The sequence below is a fragment of the Erinaceus europaeus genome, chromosome 13, assembly GCF_950295315.1.
Source record: "Erinaceus europaeus chromosome 13, mEriEur2.1, whole genome shotgun sequence".
Classification (NCBI taxonomy): Eukaryota; Metazoa; Chordata; class Mammalia; order Eulipotyphla; family Erinaceidae; genus Erinaceus; species Erinaceus europaeus.
Window position 1 is genome coordinate 38,076,942 of NC_080174.1, and position 15,920 is coordinate 38,092,861.

Consider the following 15,920-nt stretch of genomic DNA (forward strand, 5'->3'; position numbering starts at 1 on the left):
AAACAATAGTTTCAAAAGTTGAGACTTTTCATAATACTTGCAAATATGGGACCCTGAGTTTGATTCCTGGCACCACATGTGCCAGAGAAACACTCTGGTTACATCATTAATAAAGAAGCTTGTGGGGGGGGACACACCTGGGTAAGTGCACACATTAAATGCACAAGGACCTGGGCCCAAGTCCCTGTCCCCACCTCTAGGGGAAAAGGTTCACTAGTGGTAAAGTAGGGCTTTTCTTCTCTATCTCTCCCTTCTCAATTTTTCTTTTTTTTATTTCTTTATTGCAGAATTAATGTTTTACAGTCGACAGTAAATACAATAGTTTGTACATGCATACCATTTCTCAGTTTTCCATATAACAATACAACCCCCACTAGGTCCTCTGTCATCCTTTTTGGACATGTATTCTACCCCCTACCCACCCCAGAGTCTTTTACTTTGGTGCAACATGCCAATTTCAATTCAGGTTCTACATGTGTTTTCTATTCTGATCTCATTTTTCAACTTCTGTCTGAGAGTAGGATCATCCCATATTCATACTCTGTTTCCGACTTATTTCACTTAACTTCCCCTGAGATGGAGCATATGTTCATACGTATCCATAAACTAGGGCAAAATATATACCTGAAAGCAAAAGTACACAATAGTCTGCAGTGAGTACCCCCCAACACTTCATCTGCACTATTCCAGCCTTTAGGTCCATAATTCAACAATTTGTTTGGCTTTGTATATTAACTCTCTTTTCAGCCACCAGGTTCCAGATGCCAGCAGGATGCCGACCAGACTTCCCTGGACAGAGACCCCACCAATGTGCCCTGGAGCTCTGCTTCCCCAGAGACCCACCCTACTAGGGAAAGAGAGAGGCAGACTGGGAGTATGGACCGACCAGTCAACGCCCATGTTCAGCGGGGAAGCAATTACAGAAGCCAGACCTTCCACCTTCTGCAACCCACAATGACCTTGGGTCCATACACCCAGAGGGATAAAGAATGGGAAAGCTTTCAGGGGAGGGTATGGGATGTAGAGATCTGGTGGTGGGAATTGTGTGGAGTTGTACCCCTCCTATCCTATGGTTTTGTTAATGTCTCCTTTTTAAAATAAATTTAAAAAAATTTTTTTCTAGAGCACTGCTTAGCTCTGGCTTATGGTGATGTAGGGGATTGAACCTGACTGAGCCTCAGGCATGAGAATCTCTTTGCAGGAATAGATTTGTTGGTAAGATCACTGAACAGATGCCAGTTTGCTTTCCGAAAGTTCCATCTTAGTTTCTCCGAGCACAGAATCAGTGGGAGCTGGAGACCAATGTGGATGATAGCTGGGCGGTGATGACTGTGCGGGAAGATCTTGAGAACTTGTCTTGTAGCGGGAAAGGCTTGGCCATTGACTGTGCTAATCCAGCACAGGTCGGGTGATGAGGCTTTATTCCATCTAGCACTGTGAAAAGAGCCTGGCTGTTTGGGATCGTATAATAGGGAGAGGTCATTCGCTGAAGCCCAGTCGGCTAAGATAGAGCCATCAGCACGAGTGGAGGAATATCCCCAGTCTTGGTGATGACTATTAAAGTCTCCAATGGGTGATTCGGGCTAGGCAGGACCTCATTATCCCATGAGGCACTGGGAGGCTTATATACGTTGACGAGCTGAATAGTTCCAATAGTAATGGAGTCGTAGAAGGTCGAAGAGGCCGTATGGTAAATGTCCGCAAGACACAATTTGGCGTAGATGGCTCGGCCGTGTTTAGGATGGAGATTATAGCATATTAAATCGAATCCACTGATGGTGAATCGAGCAGCTTCATCGACTGCTATATGTGTTTCTTGTAGGCAGATAACATCTGCCTGATGCTGTATCCCCAATTGACCAATAAGAACGCGTTTGGCAAAGGACAGCCCCTCAACATTAAGTTGGAGGACTCGAAGAGCAGGACCAACAGCTTGAAAGCTGTCAGGAGCTGCTTGTTGCTGGCTTTGAAAGTGACTGGGATCCATGTGGATTCAGTCGGCTAGGAAGGATCGTCAGTTTCCCCAATGAATGGGTACTCACGAGATGCACCACGGGAAGGTCGATCCAATGCATCCCATCTCTTTGCATAACCATTATGCTATCTCCTCCACCCTGCAAATTTTTGACCTCTCTGAGCTTCAGTGACCTCATCTAGAAAGCAAAATACCTACCTCTTTGGGATATTTTGAGGAATGAATAGCAAGATGTATGTGAAGTGCCTGGCACAGGCAGTATCAGGTTATCCAGCACATAGTAGGTGCTCCACTAATGTCTATTTCTTATGGTGTGGGGTAGGAGGTTGGGCTGGCAGCTAGTGCACGTGCCCCTCCTCATGTGTCTCTGAACTTAGATTGAGAAGGATGCAAGCCTGCCCTACCTGATGAGGCTGCTCCCTGTGACCCAGGATCTAAGCACAAAACCACTTACATCTAACTTGGTCAGAAATGGCGGCTGTTGGTCTGATAAACCCACTGTGGGCTGCCAGTCTCCTCCAGTTCTGAAGACCTCTGTGCATTCCCCTGAATTTGGGGAGGCCAGAGACAGACACTTTTATGGAACACATCCTGGATTTCTGGAAAAACAGAGGGATAGAACATTGTTCCCGAAATAATTGCCCTGATGCTATTTTCAGAGGCCCTTAGTGTCCAGGCCAAAAATGGCTAGTGATCTCGGTGCCTGGGTACCATCAGGACAAATGGCACAGAGGCCCAGTCTTCCTGCTTGGCTAACTGCCTGCCTGCCTAGCCCCTGGCCTAGAGCAGAAGCAGACCTGGCTCTGGCCACACCAGGGAACTGTTAATAGCTTTTCCCTGTAGCATTAGTCCTCCACACTCCTCTTCTTCTCTCTGGGTGGATGTGTGGGGGACTTCTGACCACTGTCCTGGTTCCCCGTTTTAGCAACTATACCTACTCCAGCCCAAGGCACAATTCAGTGGTTGTGGGTAAGGAGGGTCCATGCAAAGTTTTCTGTGTTAAAGTGCTTTGTAGCCCTAGTTCTGACCACTAGGAAAGATAATAAGAAAACCCCAGATTTGGGGACATTCTCCAAAACAACTTGACGGTAGCCTTCAGAAATATCATCATAAACAAATAAAGGTGGCACAGTGGGTAGGGTGTTGGACTCTGAAGCCTGAGGTCTAGAGCATTACATAAGCTCACAGTGATACTCTGATCCTCTCTCTACCTCCCCATCCTTATTAATAAGCACACCAAAGGGGAAAATTTTTGAGCAACTATTCCAAGATGAAGAAAACCAAAGAGATATGAGAACAAAATGCTTTGCTTGATCCTGGATTAGAAAATAGTTGCTAAGAAGAACATCAAAGAGATAGTTAATGACATGTAGACATTAACCATATATCAGATAATAGTACTGTATCAGTTCAATATCCTATATAGAGTAATAATAGTGTGAATATGTAATAAAATGTCTTTGACTAAATGCCCATGATCAGGTAACTGGCTAATGAATTTATGGGATACATATCCCATGGAATACTACTCTGCAATAAAAAAAAATGATATTGTGTCTTTTGAGACAAAATAAATGAAACTGGGGATGATTATGCTTAACAAAATAAGACAGCTTCACTAGTATGTGGAATCTAGAGATCTGATTTATGAACTTGAAAAAAAAACAGAAGCAAGCAAACTGTAAGACTTAGGAGAACTACGGTGGTTATCTTTGTGAGGTGGAAGGGTGAGGACACAGAACTTTTGGTGGTGGGTGTGATGTGGCACTACACATTGTAATCTTACAATTTTGTAACAAACTATTAATAACAAATAAAAAATTTAGAATGTCCTTGAGATCAGCTCACCTGGGAGAATGCCTGCTTTGCCATGGTCATGACCCAGGTTAGAGGCCATGGTACACTACATAGGAGTGTTGTGGTACTGAAAGAAGTTTTGATGGTATGATCTTCCTCCCTCCCATTTTCTTCCTTTTTTCCTTCTTTCTGCTCTCTCTCTCTCACTCTCTCTCTCTCTCTCCTTCCTTCTTGCCACTAAGATTAACTCTGGGGTTTGGTTTCTGCATACCTCCACATTTCTCAGTGACTCTGATGGGTACTGGGGACTTAAACGGGTCTTCATGCATGGTAATGTGTGGGCTGTACCAGATGCAACACCATCCGCCACCACCATTCTCTTTTTCTACCTGAAAAAGTCAACATAGAGAGATGAAGTCCTGGTGACAACAATAGCAGCAACAAAAACAAAAGAAAATTATTTGTTCTCCTAGCATGTGCTGAAATATTCAAGGTGCTGCATTTTGCATCATGCTCTGAAAATAATTGTACTCTGTGTGTCTGTGTGTAGTGATAAAAGTGACAAAATGTCAACAATCTGTATATTTGTAAAAAGAGTATATGGGGGTTTATTGTCTTACAAGTTTTTAATAAGTTTCTTAACTTTTCAGAATAAAAAGTATAAACAAAAAGTATTTTTGATATTCTCAGGAGAAAATGATGGAGGGAAACATTTTGTGGTAAATACCATGACACAGCAAAGAGGAATTTCATTTTTCATTCAATAAATATGCACTAAATAGTCCTACAAACCTGTCCCCATTGAGTTCTGTAAAGAATATTTTTTTAAAAAATATTTATTTTATTTATTTATTCCCTTTTGTTGCCCTTGTTGTTTTATTGTTGTAGTTATTATTATTATTGTTGTTGTTGTCGTTGTTGGATAGGACAGAGAGAAATGGAGAGAGGAGGGGAAGAGAGAGAGGAGGAGAGAAAGATAGACACCTGCAGACCTGCTTCACCGCCTGTGAAGTGACTCCCCTGCAGGTGGGGAGCCGGGGTTCGAACCGGGATCCTTAGGCCGGTCCTTGTGCTTTGCACCACCTGCGCTTAACCCACTGCGCTACCGCCCGACTCCCCTGTAAAGAATATTTTAGTCAGTCTCTGCCACATAATAGGTGCTCAATATAGATTTGTTCACTGTGTGAGGAAGAGGGGAGAAGGGGAGAAAGGAGGTGGTGTTATGATCAAGAAAGGCTCACTCACAGGGATGGTATTTTAGAGGGACTTGAAAAATGCCTATTGACCCAGCAATGATGCCAGCCACCACAAATGGGCCTTATATTAGACACTGCCTAGAACTTCCTTTTGGCATAAACAGATACCAGAAGAACAACAAAGAACCCTGGAAAGTATCCATCCCAGCCTTGTTTTTAAAATAGGGCCCATCTGTCCTGGAGGGATTAAAGTAGTAGAGGACCTGAGGCAGGAGGCTTGGCCAAGATAGCCCCTGGAGGCCCCTCCCAGTTCCAGGATTCCATGATTCTATGACATGGCCAGCAGTCTGGAGTGGTGAGATGAAAGTATTCCCAGTGCAGAGCAAGAGGAGGGCTAAGTCATCTACCTCCTGAAGGACAGAGTAAGAGTGGGAGAGGGTTTCTATGGCAGGGGAGGAGAGCAGGAAGGGAAAGACTGTGTTGGGGCTATCAGTGTAAACTCATCTCTTATATTTCTGGGCCATGAGTTGGGTGGGGTTGGAGCAGGGAGGAAAGAGGCCAGAATCTGGACATTCTACATAATTCAGACCCAAAGGACAAGGGCAGCTGGGAGGCTATGGGCTGGGAGCAAGGCAGGCAGCTGTTTTCTGGGTGGGATGGGCTCAGAGACTGCTCTGTTCTCAAGAGGCAGAAGTGGAAAATTAGCACCAAGCTGGCAGTAGCAGGGGAGAGGGATTAGTCTGCCTTCTGGTGGGTGTGAGTACTGTGGAACAATGGGGGACAAAGGGGAAGACTGCAATACCCTTGCCTCGGTCCAGGAGCAGGAGGTGGGGTGAGACAGACTGGACATTTCTTTGACCTGATGAAGCCTTAGACCCTATTAAGAGCCCACTTTGAGACTATAGACCAGGAGGAACAGGAATCTCAATGCCCCCCCCCCATCTTATGTCAGGGAACAGAGACCAAGTATTTTTTTTAATTTATATATAAAACATAAAATAAAAAGTATTGACAAGACCATAGGACAAGAGGGGTACTGTTCCACACATTTCCCACCACCAGAGTTCCATATCCCATCCCCTCCCTTGAAAGCTATCTCTCTGGGAGCATGGACCCAGGGTCATTATGGGGTTCAGAAGGTGGAAGGTCTAGCTTCTGTAACTGTGTCTCTGCTGGACATGGGTATGGCAGGTTGATCCATACTCCCAGCCTGTCTCTCTACTTTTCCCTAGTGGGTCAGGGATCTGGAGAGGTGGGGCTCCAGAGTACATTAGTGAGGTCATCTACCCAGGGAAGTCTTGACATCATGGTAGTATCTGCAACTTGGTGTCTAAAAAAGTGTTAAGATATAAAGAAGAGGGACTCGGGCTGTAGTGCAGCGGGTTAAGCGCAGGTGGCGCAAAGCACAAGGACCGGCATAAGGATCCCGGTTCGAACCCCGGCTCCCCACCTGCAGGGGAGTCGCTTCACAGGCGGTGAAGCAGGTCTGCAGGTGTCTATCTTTCTCTCCTCCTCTCTCTCTTCCCCTCCTCTCTCCATTTCTCTCTGTCCTATCCAACAACGACAACAACAACAATAACTACAACAATAAAACAACAAGGGCAACAAAAGGGAATAAATAAATAAAAAATAAAAATAAATTTAAAAAAAGATATAAAGAAGAATAAATTGTTTAATAATCAGGAACATAAAGACAAGAATATAACAGATAAGATTTGGGGTCTTCATTTTGGAAAAAGCTAGTAGGTCTATTTTAGGTATATTCCAAGGGGCCAATGACTTAACTAATTTTTGCCTGCTCCTGACAGCTAACCTGGAGGTGGACCAAAGGTATTGTTTAGTGAGATGGTGTTAGAGTTGGAAAAAGGACTAGAAAGCTGGATCAGGGAAGAGAATATGAGAAAAGTATATCAATATTGTTAACTATAAACCACATCGATTTGTTCTGGGGCCTACATTCTATGCAGGAGCCTGTGTAACCTCTGTCTCCTGTAGGTCTGAGCTTGCATTCTGTAGTCATAGCTAGGAACATTCTAGGCTGTACCCAGTGCCAGACCCATCTGAGACTATATATATATATATATATATATATATATTTTTTTTTTTTTTTTAAACCAGAGCACTGTTCAGCTCTGGCTTATGGTGGTGCGGGGGATTGAACCTGGGACTTTGGAGCCTCAGGCATTAGAGTCTGTTTGCATAACCATTATGCTATCTACCCTCCACCCTGAGACCAAATATTTTGAGGGTCTGATTTCAGAAGTCTAGCTCCATTAGCAGACTTATTCTATCACATAAGCTCAGTCCTCACTCATGGTTCCTCAAGTCAGGATTAAGTTAGTTACAAATGTTAGCAAGGGTCTCACTACCATATTATCCCAACTGGTGCCCTCATCCAGGCAGACAGAGCAGAAATGATGAGAATTTTTTGCTTAGAAGACTATGAGGAAAGGTTAATTCACCCTGACAATCTAGCATTGTGTTTCAGGGGCTATTAGAAGCACTCAATATGGTACCTTGGCTCCATCATATACTTAGAAGCTGTATGATTTGAAACAAGTCAAGGTATCTCTCTGAACCTCTGTTTCCTCATCTGCCAATGAGTAGAGGAATAGTAACTACCTCCTTGAAGAATGCAAGTAAAGGACCAGGGACTGGGTAGTGGCACACTAGGTTGAGTGCACACATTACCAGACATATTCAAGGACCCTGGTTCAAGCCCCCTATCTCTACCTGAAGGAAGGAAGCTACATGAGTGGTGAAGCAGTGCTGCAAGTGGCTCTTTTCTCCTTCATTTTCTCCCCCTTTCCCTCTTGCACATCAGTTTCTATCTCTATCTAATGAATAAATGACATATAAAAATAAGTAAAAGACTGGTCACAGAGAATGTGCATATAGTTTGCATCATTTCTACAACACACACACACACATATATATATTAATAGTATGCACTATGAAGTTGATTACCAGCTATTTGATATTACCTGGAAAGAAGGCCTATTTCCATCTAGGACTTCACCATTAGAGATTTAGTCGGGGGGAGGGGTGGTGGAGCTAAAATGACAACTTGGAGGCAGCTGCTGGCTTGAGCTCTGACAACATCGGCCAGATAGGGTAGGATACTGGACCATCAGCAGGACAGTGAATAAGGGGTCCTAAGTGTGACACCAATGAGGGGGTCCTATAGTTCAGTCTTGGGTTAGAAAATGGAAGAAAAAGAAAGGAAATCTGATTCTTTCTGAAGTGCACCCCTCCCCCCACCCCATAACCAGACCCTAGGGGCTGGAGAGCTGCTCCTAGCAGGCTCCCTGCTGAGCTTTTTTCTTTACCAAGATTCCTGGCCCACCAGTGGTATCATTCAAACCTTTTCCTTTGTGATTTCTTTCTCTCTCTCTCTTTTTTTTTTTTTCTAAGTGGCTGGAGCTCTTTTTGAGTGACAAAATATCTGACCAATCAGAGCCTCACCCCTGCCTGGGAAAGACTACCTGGAGGTGTTTTTTTGTTTGTTTGTTTTGTTTTTTAACAATTGGTTGTCTTTGCTCAGGCTGCCTGAGCCAATCCAGAGCTGTCCAAGCTGCAGACTGACTGTTATGGTTTTTTACTCTATTCTATTTAATTACTACTATTAATATATATGTGTGTCTCCCCCCCCTTCTTCAGGTTGACCATAATTAACTGTTATTGTTTTTTCCACTGCTAGGTGACTGGGTGTCCGATACACTGTGAGAGGAACTTGTTTCACTCTGCCTCTTCCATCCACTCTCCCCTTTTCCCCTCCTCCTAGCTAATTAAAAAAAAAAAAAACCTCATTTCTTTCACTGCTCTTTTTTTTTTTCTTGTTCCTGTCTTCTTTTTTTCCCTTCCTCCTCCTCCTGCTTTCTGAATTCACTGATACTTGTTTGTGAATTATTTTGGGGAAGAAATCTGACTCAGAGTGGACTCTCTGTATGTGTCTCTCTTCTCTACTTCCCTTTCTCCTATTGCCATCCCTAGAATTTACAGTGGACAGTAGATTTGCATAATTGTCTATCCTTGCTTTCCCTTTTTTTCTCTCTCTTTCTTTTTCATTTGGATTTGGTTGCTATTTTTTCTTGGACTGGAGGTGTTGTTTGGCTAACTGGTATTGGTTAAACTGCATCAATCCTTGCTTCAGTTAATACTGTTGTAATTTCTGAGATTTAGTCCTTGGTGTTTGTGTTCTTCTGGAATCCTTGATTAGAAAGAAAATAAGAATTTCAAAATTTGAGCTAGAATTATAGGAAAAAAATTATAGGAAAAAAGAGGCTGCTCTGCCTTTTCTCTTTTTTATGAGTATTATTTTTTAATGTTTGTTTTATTTTATGAGAGAAACTGAGAGGTGGTGGAGGAAATAAGGAGGGACGGAGAGACACTGAAACACTGCTTCACTGTTTGTATAGCTTCCCCACCTACAGGTGAGGACCAGGGGCTTGAACCCAGGTCTTTGTGCATAGTGATGTGCATGCAACCAGGTGCAGCACTACCTGGCCCCTACTCCACTTTTTCTAGGATATTCTCAGGCCGCAGTCTTTTTACTTTATTTTTTTATTATCTTTGTTTATTTGATAGATTCAGACAGAAATTGAGAGGAAGAAAGAGACAGAAGGAAGAGAGACAGAGAGATATCTGCAGCACTGATTCACTACTTACAAAGCTTTCCTCCTGTAGGTGGTGACTGGAGGCTTGAAGCTGGGTCTTTGCACATTGTAACACATGTGCTCAACCAGATCCTCCACCACCAGGCTCTTGACCTTAGTCTTTTTTTCATTTATTTATTTATTTATTTTTTAGAATTTATTTCATGAGAAAGATAGGAATGAGAGAAAGAACCAGACATCACTTTGGTATTTGTGTTGCTGGGGATTGAACTCAGGAACTCATGGTTGAGAATCCAATGCCCCATCCACTGCTCCACCCCTTGACCTCAGTCTTCATCAGAGTCTTCCTTTCCTTCCAAATCATGCCACCCCTTTACTGAAGAATCGGATATCCATTTTTCTATTTGAAAAATCTCAACCTCCTAGGAGGAGTACTAAGAAAGGGAAAGGGGTTGCTGACTTTCTGAAGGCAGAGGGTTCCCTAGGAAAGAAAACCTACAGGTAGGTGGTAGGAAGCCCAGGCAAGCTGACCCAACTCTCTCCTCATCAGGCCCAGGTGACCAGGTTCCAGGTGAGCTCAAGGTAGTTCAGTGCCACGAAGCTTTATCTTCCCAGCCAGGACCATGTCTGGACGCCAAGTGAACCGTGCCAACACTTACAGCTGCTCAAACCATCCCAACAGCTCATCTTTCCCACTCCGGACAACAGGCTGCTCCCATCATCCCAATGTGACTGGAGTTAGCAGCCTGAAGTACCCCCGTACCACTAGTGCTTTGGAGTTCAGCAGCTATGACAGCCCTAGATCCCCTAGTCTTGTGAGGCGAATCTGCATGGGCCGGCCCTACAATGCCAAATGCGTGGAGACAAGCCACCTGGCGAAACGCCCCAAGGAGATCCGAAAGCCGGCTGCTAACCATGGCAACCCCTGCTGCCTGCTGTGCACAGATCGCCCCTCAGGCCCCTCTAGCCCTACCTTCCTAGACCAGCTCATCAAAAGCATTAACTACCTTGACAGGTCCACCAGCACCTTCTACAACAAGTCCTCGCTGAGCTTGCCAAGGCTTGCAGCCAACTATCTGGAACGAGCCACCAACTCCATCCAACTGGACCACCCAGACCGTGCCCATTCCCGCAGCTACTCCATCCCTAATGCCAGCCCAGCCACCTCTGACATGTCCAATGTCAGCACCAACACCAGCACCTGCATGGTGCCATCCACCAGGGGTGTTGGTACTTTGCAGTACACAGACAACTCAGTCTATAGGGGCCCTTCACACAGATATTACAGTCCAAACACCTCTCCCACTATGCCCCGGAGACCAGGGGTAAAGTTGCCAGAGCTTCCTTTGTTTGGCAGTGGGATCTTTGCCTTAGGTCGTCTGCCCAAGGTTTGGGAAGCAATCCGCTCAGGCTGGCGTGCTCCTGAGCCCATTTCTAAACCCTCCAGCTGGTGGTGACATGAATGCCAATTATGCAAGGGGCACAGGTCTATTGGGCCACAGTTGAGGAAAATAAACAGCGTGTGACAAAGTGCTCCTTCTGAGGCTTTATTGGGGGTGGGGGCAGGTACTTAGACTAGGGTTTATAAACTCAAGGACCTATGGGGTCAGTCAGGTAACAGCTAATCGGTGAACTGGACTATGAATGAAGAGAGAGTACCTCTAAAAACCTAAATAGCGGTCTTGAATAGGCTGTTGCCTTTTTTTTAAAATTTCTTTATTGGGGAATTAATGTTTTTATTATTTATTTCCTTTTGTTGCCCTTGTTGTTTTATTATTATAGTTATTATTGTTGTTGTTATTGCTGTTGGATAGGACAGAGAAAAATGGAGAGAGGAGGGGAAGACAGAGAGCGGGAGAGAAAGACAGACACCTGCAGACCTGCTTCGCCACCTGTGAAGCAACTCCCATGCAGGTGGGGAGCCGGGGGCTCGAACCAGAATCCTTACACCGGTCCTTGTGCTTTGTGCCACCTGCACTTAACCCACTGCGCTACCACCCGACTCCCGGCTGTTGCCTTTTTAAGAGAATTCAGGAATCAGATACTTATTTTTCAGTTCATGCATTTTCATGAGAAAGATATCAGAGCACTATTCAGTTGTGGCTTATGGTGGTGGTAAGGAATGAACCTGTGGTCCCAGATTCTCTGACATGTAAGTCTGATGTGCTACCTCTGTGTTAGCTCCCCTGCTCAGGAATCTGACTTTTATATATCCAGAATGTCATGGTATTCTGGAGACTTAACAAAAAATATGTAGCAGGCAGTATGTGAAGTGTATGGGATTTGGGATCTCTTGTTGATTAGAGACAGAAAAATAGAGGGAAGGGGGAGATAAAAAGGAAGATAAAATTAGACACCTGCAGCACTGCTTCACCACTTGTGAAGCTTCTTCCTTGCAGGTGGAGACCAGGGGCTTAAATACAGATCTCTGTGCATTGAAACGTGTGCACTCTACTGGGTGTGCTACCACCCAGCCCTCTCTGGTTGATATCTTGAATATATCACTGGGAAAGCACATTGCCTCCCTTAACCTTGGCTTTCCTATATAAAGAAGTGAATTGATCTCCATTCCCAGTCCCTAGCCATGCTCGCTTCCCTCCCTGCAGATTATCACAGCCTTATGTGAGCAGAATGTAAAGATTCTTACAGAACATGGCAAGACCCTGGGTAAGTATAGAGAAGAACTTTATGATGGTATTTGTAAGAAGCACAAAGATAGCTATAGGTACACAGAAGACTGGGACATCTCTGAAGAAAGTGGTTCTTTTTTTTCCCCTAATTTTTATTTATAAAATGGAAATAGTGACAAGACCATAGAATGAGAGGGGTATAATTCCACACAGTTCCCACCACCAGAACTCCATATTCCGACCCCACCCTTGATAACTTCTCTATTCTTTATCCCTCTGGGAGTATAGACCCAGAATTGCTATGGGGTGGAAGGTCTGGCTTCTGTAATTGCTTCCCCACTGAATATGGGCATTGGCAGGTCGATTCATACTCCCAGCCTCTCTCTCTCTTTCCCTAGTGGGGAAAAGGGGCATGGGGAGGTGGAGCTCCAGGACACATTGGTGGTTTCATCTGCCCAGGGAAGTCTGGTTGGCATCATGGTAGCATCAGGAGCCTGGTGGCTGAAAAAAAGTTAAGATATAAAGCAGAACACATTGTTGACTAATCATGAGCCTAAAGGCAAGAATATTGCAGATGAAGATTTGGGGTCTCCATTTTGGAAAAATCTAGTAGGTCTATTTTAGGTATATTCCAAAGGGCCCATGACTTTACTAGTTTTTCTATTTAGGCCCAGTGAGGCCTGAAGGGTCAGAATGAGGTGGGCCTGGATTTCTTTCTGGAAGTGTCTATGAAAAATTCTCCCTGGCCCACTGAGGGCTCCAAACCTTCAGACTCAACTAAGTTGTGTTCCAGTAAATCAGGCTTCATAAAGCAACCAGGTAGCCACCATCTTGCTGGCTGATGATGGACTCTGGAGACCTGTTTCTAATTTAGACCTGCCTTGTGCCTGCTCTGAAACTTCAGGTACATCATACTCCCAGCCCAGGTCTCCATTTCTCCTTTTGTTATAAGAGTGGGATAGCTATTATGATCTCCAAGGACCTCCAGATAACAATGCACTGATTCCTCCAGCTTGCAAACCAGGTTGAGTGCTTCTTGAGTTAGATTGGGAGTGCCCCTGATATTGGACCTTTGAGACCTCAACCATCTTACCAGATTTATTAGGGGCTATTTCAGGTCTAAGGGCCCATTTCTATGTAGCTCAATTTCAGACACAGTCCCTTTCTTGCTGGAGTTGTCCTTGGAAATACATGAGCCAGTAGCAGCTCAGAGGAGATGACCTTCAGACAATGCAGAAAACCTATACCTGAGAGGTCCTGTGGTTTTTGAAGGCAGTGACCTGCTGTAGTTGAGCCCTGTGACCAAGCACAGAAGGTATCAAGCCTGCCTATGATGATTCCAGGGCTGGAGGCATGAAAGGGGAATGAAATTTGTAGCCTATTAGGTTTACCTCCTCTCCTGTTCAGTTGCTGGAGGATGAGTGAAAGCTACCAGGAGTCCAAAGCTCAGCAGTACAGTATATTCCTTTCTCTGTCCTCTATACCCCTTCCCTCCCCAGGGAGAAGACTTTGGTCTTTGTCTGACTGGTCTCCCAGTGACCCAATTCCCAGATGAACATTGACAAGAATGCAGCTTGTTAGAATCTGTTTTGGCCTAGCTGAAGACCCAACTCCAGGACATTCCAATCCCCTGTCCCTCTAGTGGTTACTCAGTGTTACTCTCTTCCTGCTCTAGTCCGCATTTTCATAAGTCATCCCTGGTTGTCCTGAATACCCAACTCCAAAATGGTCCAATTTCTCCTAATCCAAATCTAAGATCTTTGCTTAGGACACAGCATTTGAGATCACCGGTATTCACAGTAGTGGTTGAATTATTATTGTTTTTTTGTGTACCATTTAGTTTAATGCTCACAAAAACTATGAAAAAGGCAAGAGGAACCCTATTTTATAGAGGAAACTTAGATCCAGAATGTCTAACAACTCCAATAAGATCACATAGTAATTGAACAATTGAATGGCAGGGCTAGGATCAAACTCCAAAATATACATTTAGCCTGTTCTACCTCTGTGCTGGCTGGATTCATTGCTTTTTTTTTTTTAACTTCTTTATTGGGAGATTAATGTTTTATAGTTGACAGTAAATACAATAGTTTGTACATACATAACATTTCTCAGTTTTCCACATAACAATACAACCCCCGTTAGGTCCTCTGTCATCCTTTTCCAAGACCTGTGCTCTCCTCCCCCACCCACCCCAGAGTCTTTTACTTTGTTCAATACACCAACTCCAGTCCAAGCTCTGCTTTGTGTCTTCCCTTCTGTTCTTTTCTTTCTTTAAAAAAATTATTTATTTATTCCTTTTTGTTGCCCTTGTTGTTTTATTGTTGTACTTATTATTGTTATTGATATTGTCACTGTTGGATAGGACAGACAGAAATCAAGAGAGGAGGGGAAAATTTAAAAGAAATAAAACATGCATTATTGGCTTACCAGAGGAAGAAAGAGAGGGAGGGGAAGAAAATATTCTTCAGGACATAATAGCCGAGAACTTCTCTAGTGTAGACAACATCAAAGACATAATGGTTCCAGAATCCCAGAGGGTCCCAAACAGAATTAACCCAGACTTAAAGACACCAAGACACATCATATTTAGAATGAATCTAGGTTCTTGTACACTATAGCATGTGCACTTAACCAGGTGCACTATCACCTAGCCAACTTTTTTTTTAATTAAACAAGCACTTATTGTCTTTAAGATACAGGGTGGGGGGGTGCACCTGGTTAAGTGCACATGTTACCATGCACAGGTTTGAGTCCCAGGTTCCCACCTACAGGGGAAAGCTTCACAAGCATTGAAGAAAGTACTGTAGGTATCTCTCTCCTTCTCTATCTCCCTCTCCCCTCTCAATTTCTCTCTGTCCTATCAAAGAAAAAATAAATAAATAAATAAATAAATAAATAAATAAATAAAGGAAAATGGTCTTCAGGAGCAGTGGATTTGTCATGTAGGCATGAACTCCAGCAATAACCCTAGTGGCAATAAATTTTTTTAAAAATTTTTAAAAAGTGAGAAAGACAGATTGCCATTGAGATACTTCACCTGTAGGACAAGATGAGTGTGGCCCAGGTTTGAGTCCTAGCGTACTGTGTGGGAATAGTAGGGGAAACTTTTGTGCTGTGAAGTCCCTCCCTCTGTCTCTCTATCTGAAAAAGTAAGCCTGGAGCAGTGAAACAGAACTTTCTTAAGGTCCCGGTGACACTGACAGTGAAAGGGAAAGGGAAAGGGAATGGGAAAGGGAAAGAGAAAGGGAAAGAGAAAAGGAAAGAGAACACTACTCATTTTATGCAGTGTCAAGAATCAAACCCGAAGTCTCACATAAGCAAGGCATGTGCTCTACCATGTGCTTTTTCCCAGTCCTTGGTGTAATTGATTTATGATAGTTTTTTAAATTCTTGTTATTAATAGTTTGTTACAGATTCTAAGATTGTAGTATATAGTTTTGCACCATACCTACCACCAAAGTTCCATATCCCTACCCTCCAGCCTCCCAAAGATAACCACCATAGTTTTATGAACAAACAGTTTGCTTGCTGTAGTTTTGTTTGGATTTTTTTTTGCAAGTTCATATACATCAGATCTCTAAATTCAACATATGAGTGAAACCATCTGGTAGTCTTTCATCTCTTTACTTATTTTGCTAAGCATAATCATTGCCAGTTCCATCCATTTTGTCCCAAAGAACACAATATCTTTTTTTTTAGATTT

The 15,920-nt window shown here is 43.6% G+C and overlaps 1 protein-coding gene across 1 annotated transcript; it reads left to right on the plus strand.

The window, feature by feature from the left end:
• The first annotated feature begins 5,308 nt into the window (after window positions 1–5,308).
• On the plus strand, window positions 5,309–11,117 carry LOC103113127 (uncharacterized). The gene is made up of 2 exons (XM_007522627.2): window positions 5,309–5,390; window positions 10,135–11,117. Exon 2 carries the CDS (start codon window positions 10,208–10,210, stop codon window positions 11,039–11,041), a length of 834 nt encoding a protein of 277 aa, XP_007522689.1. The 5' UTR covers window positions 5,309–5,390; window positions 10,135–10,207; the 3' UTR covers window positions 11,042–11,117.
• Window positions 11,118–15,920: the final 4,803 nt, after the last annotated feature.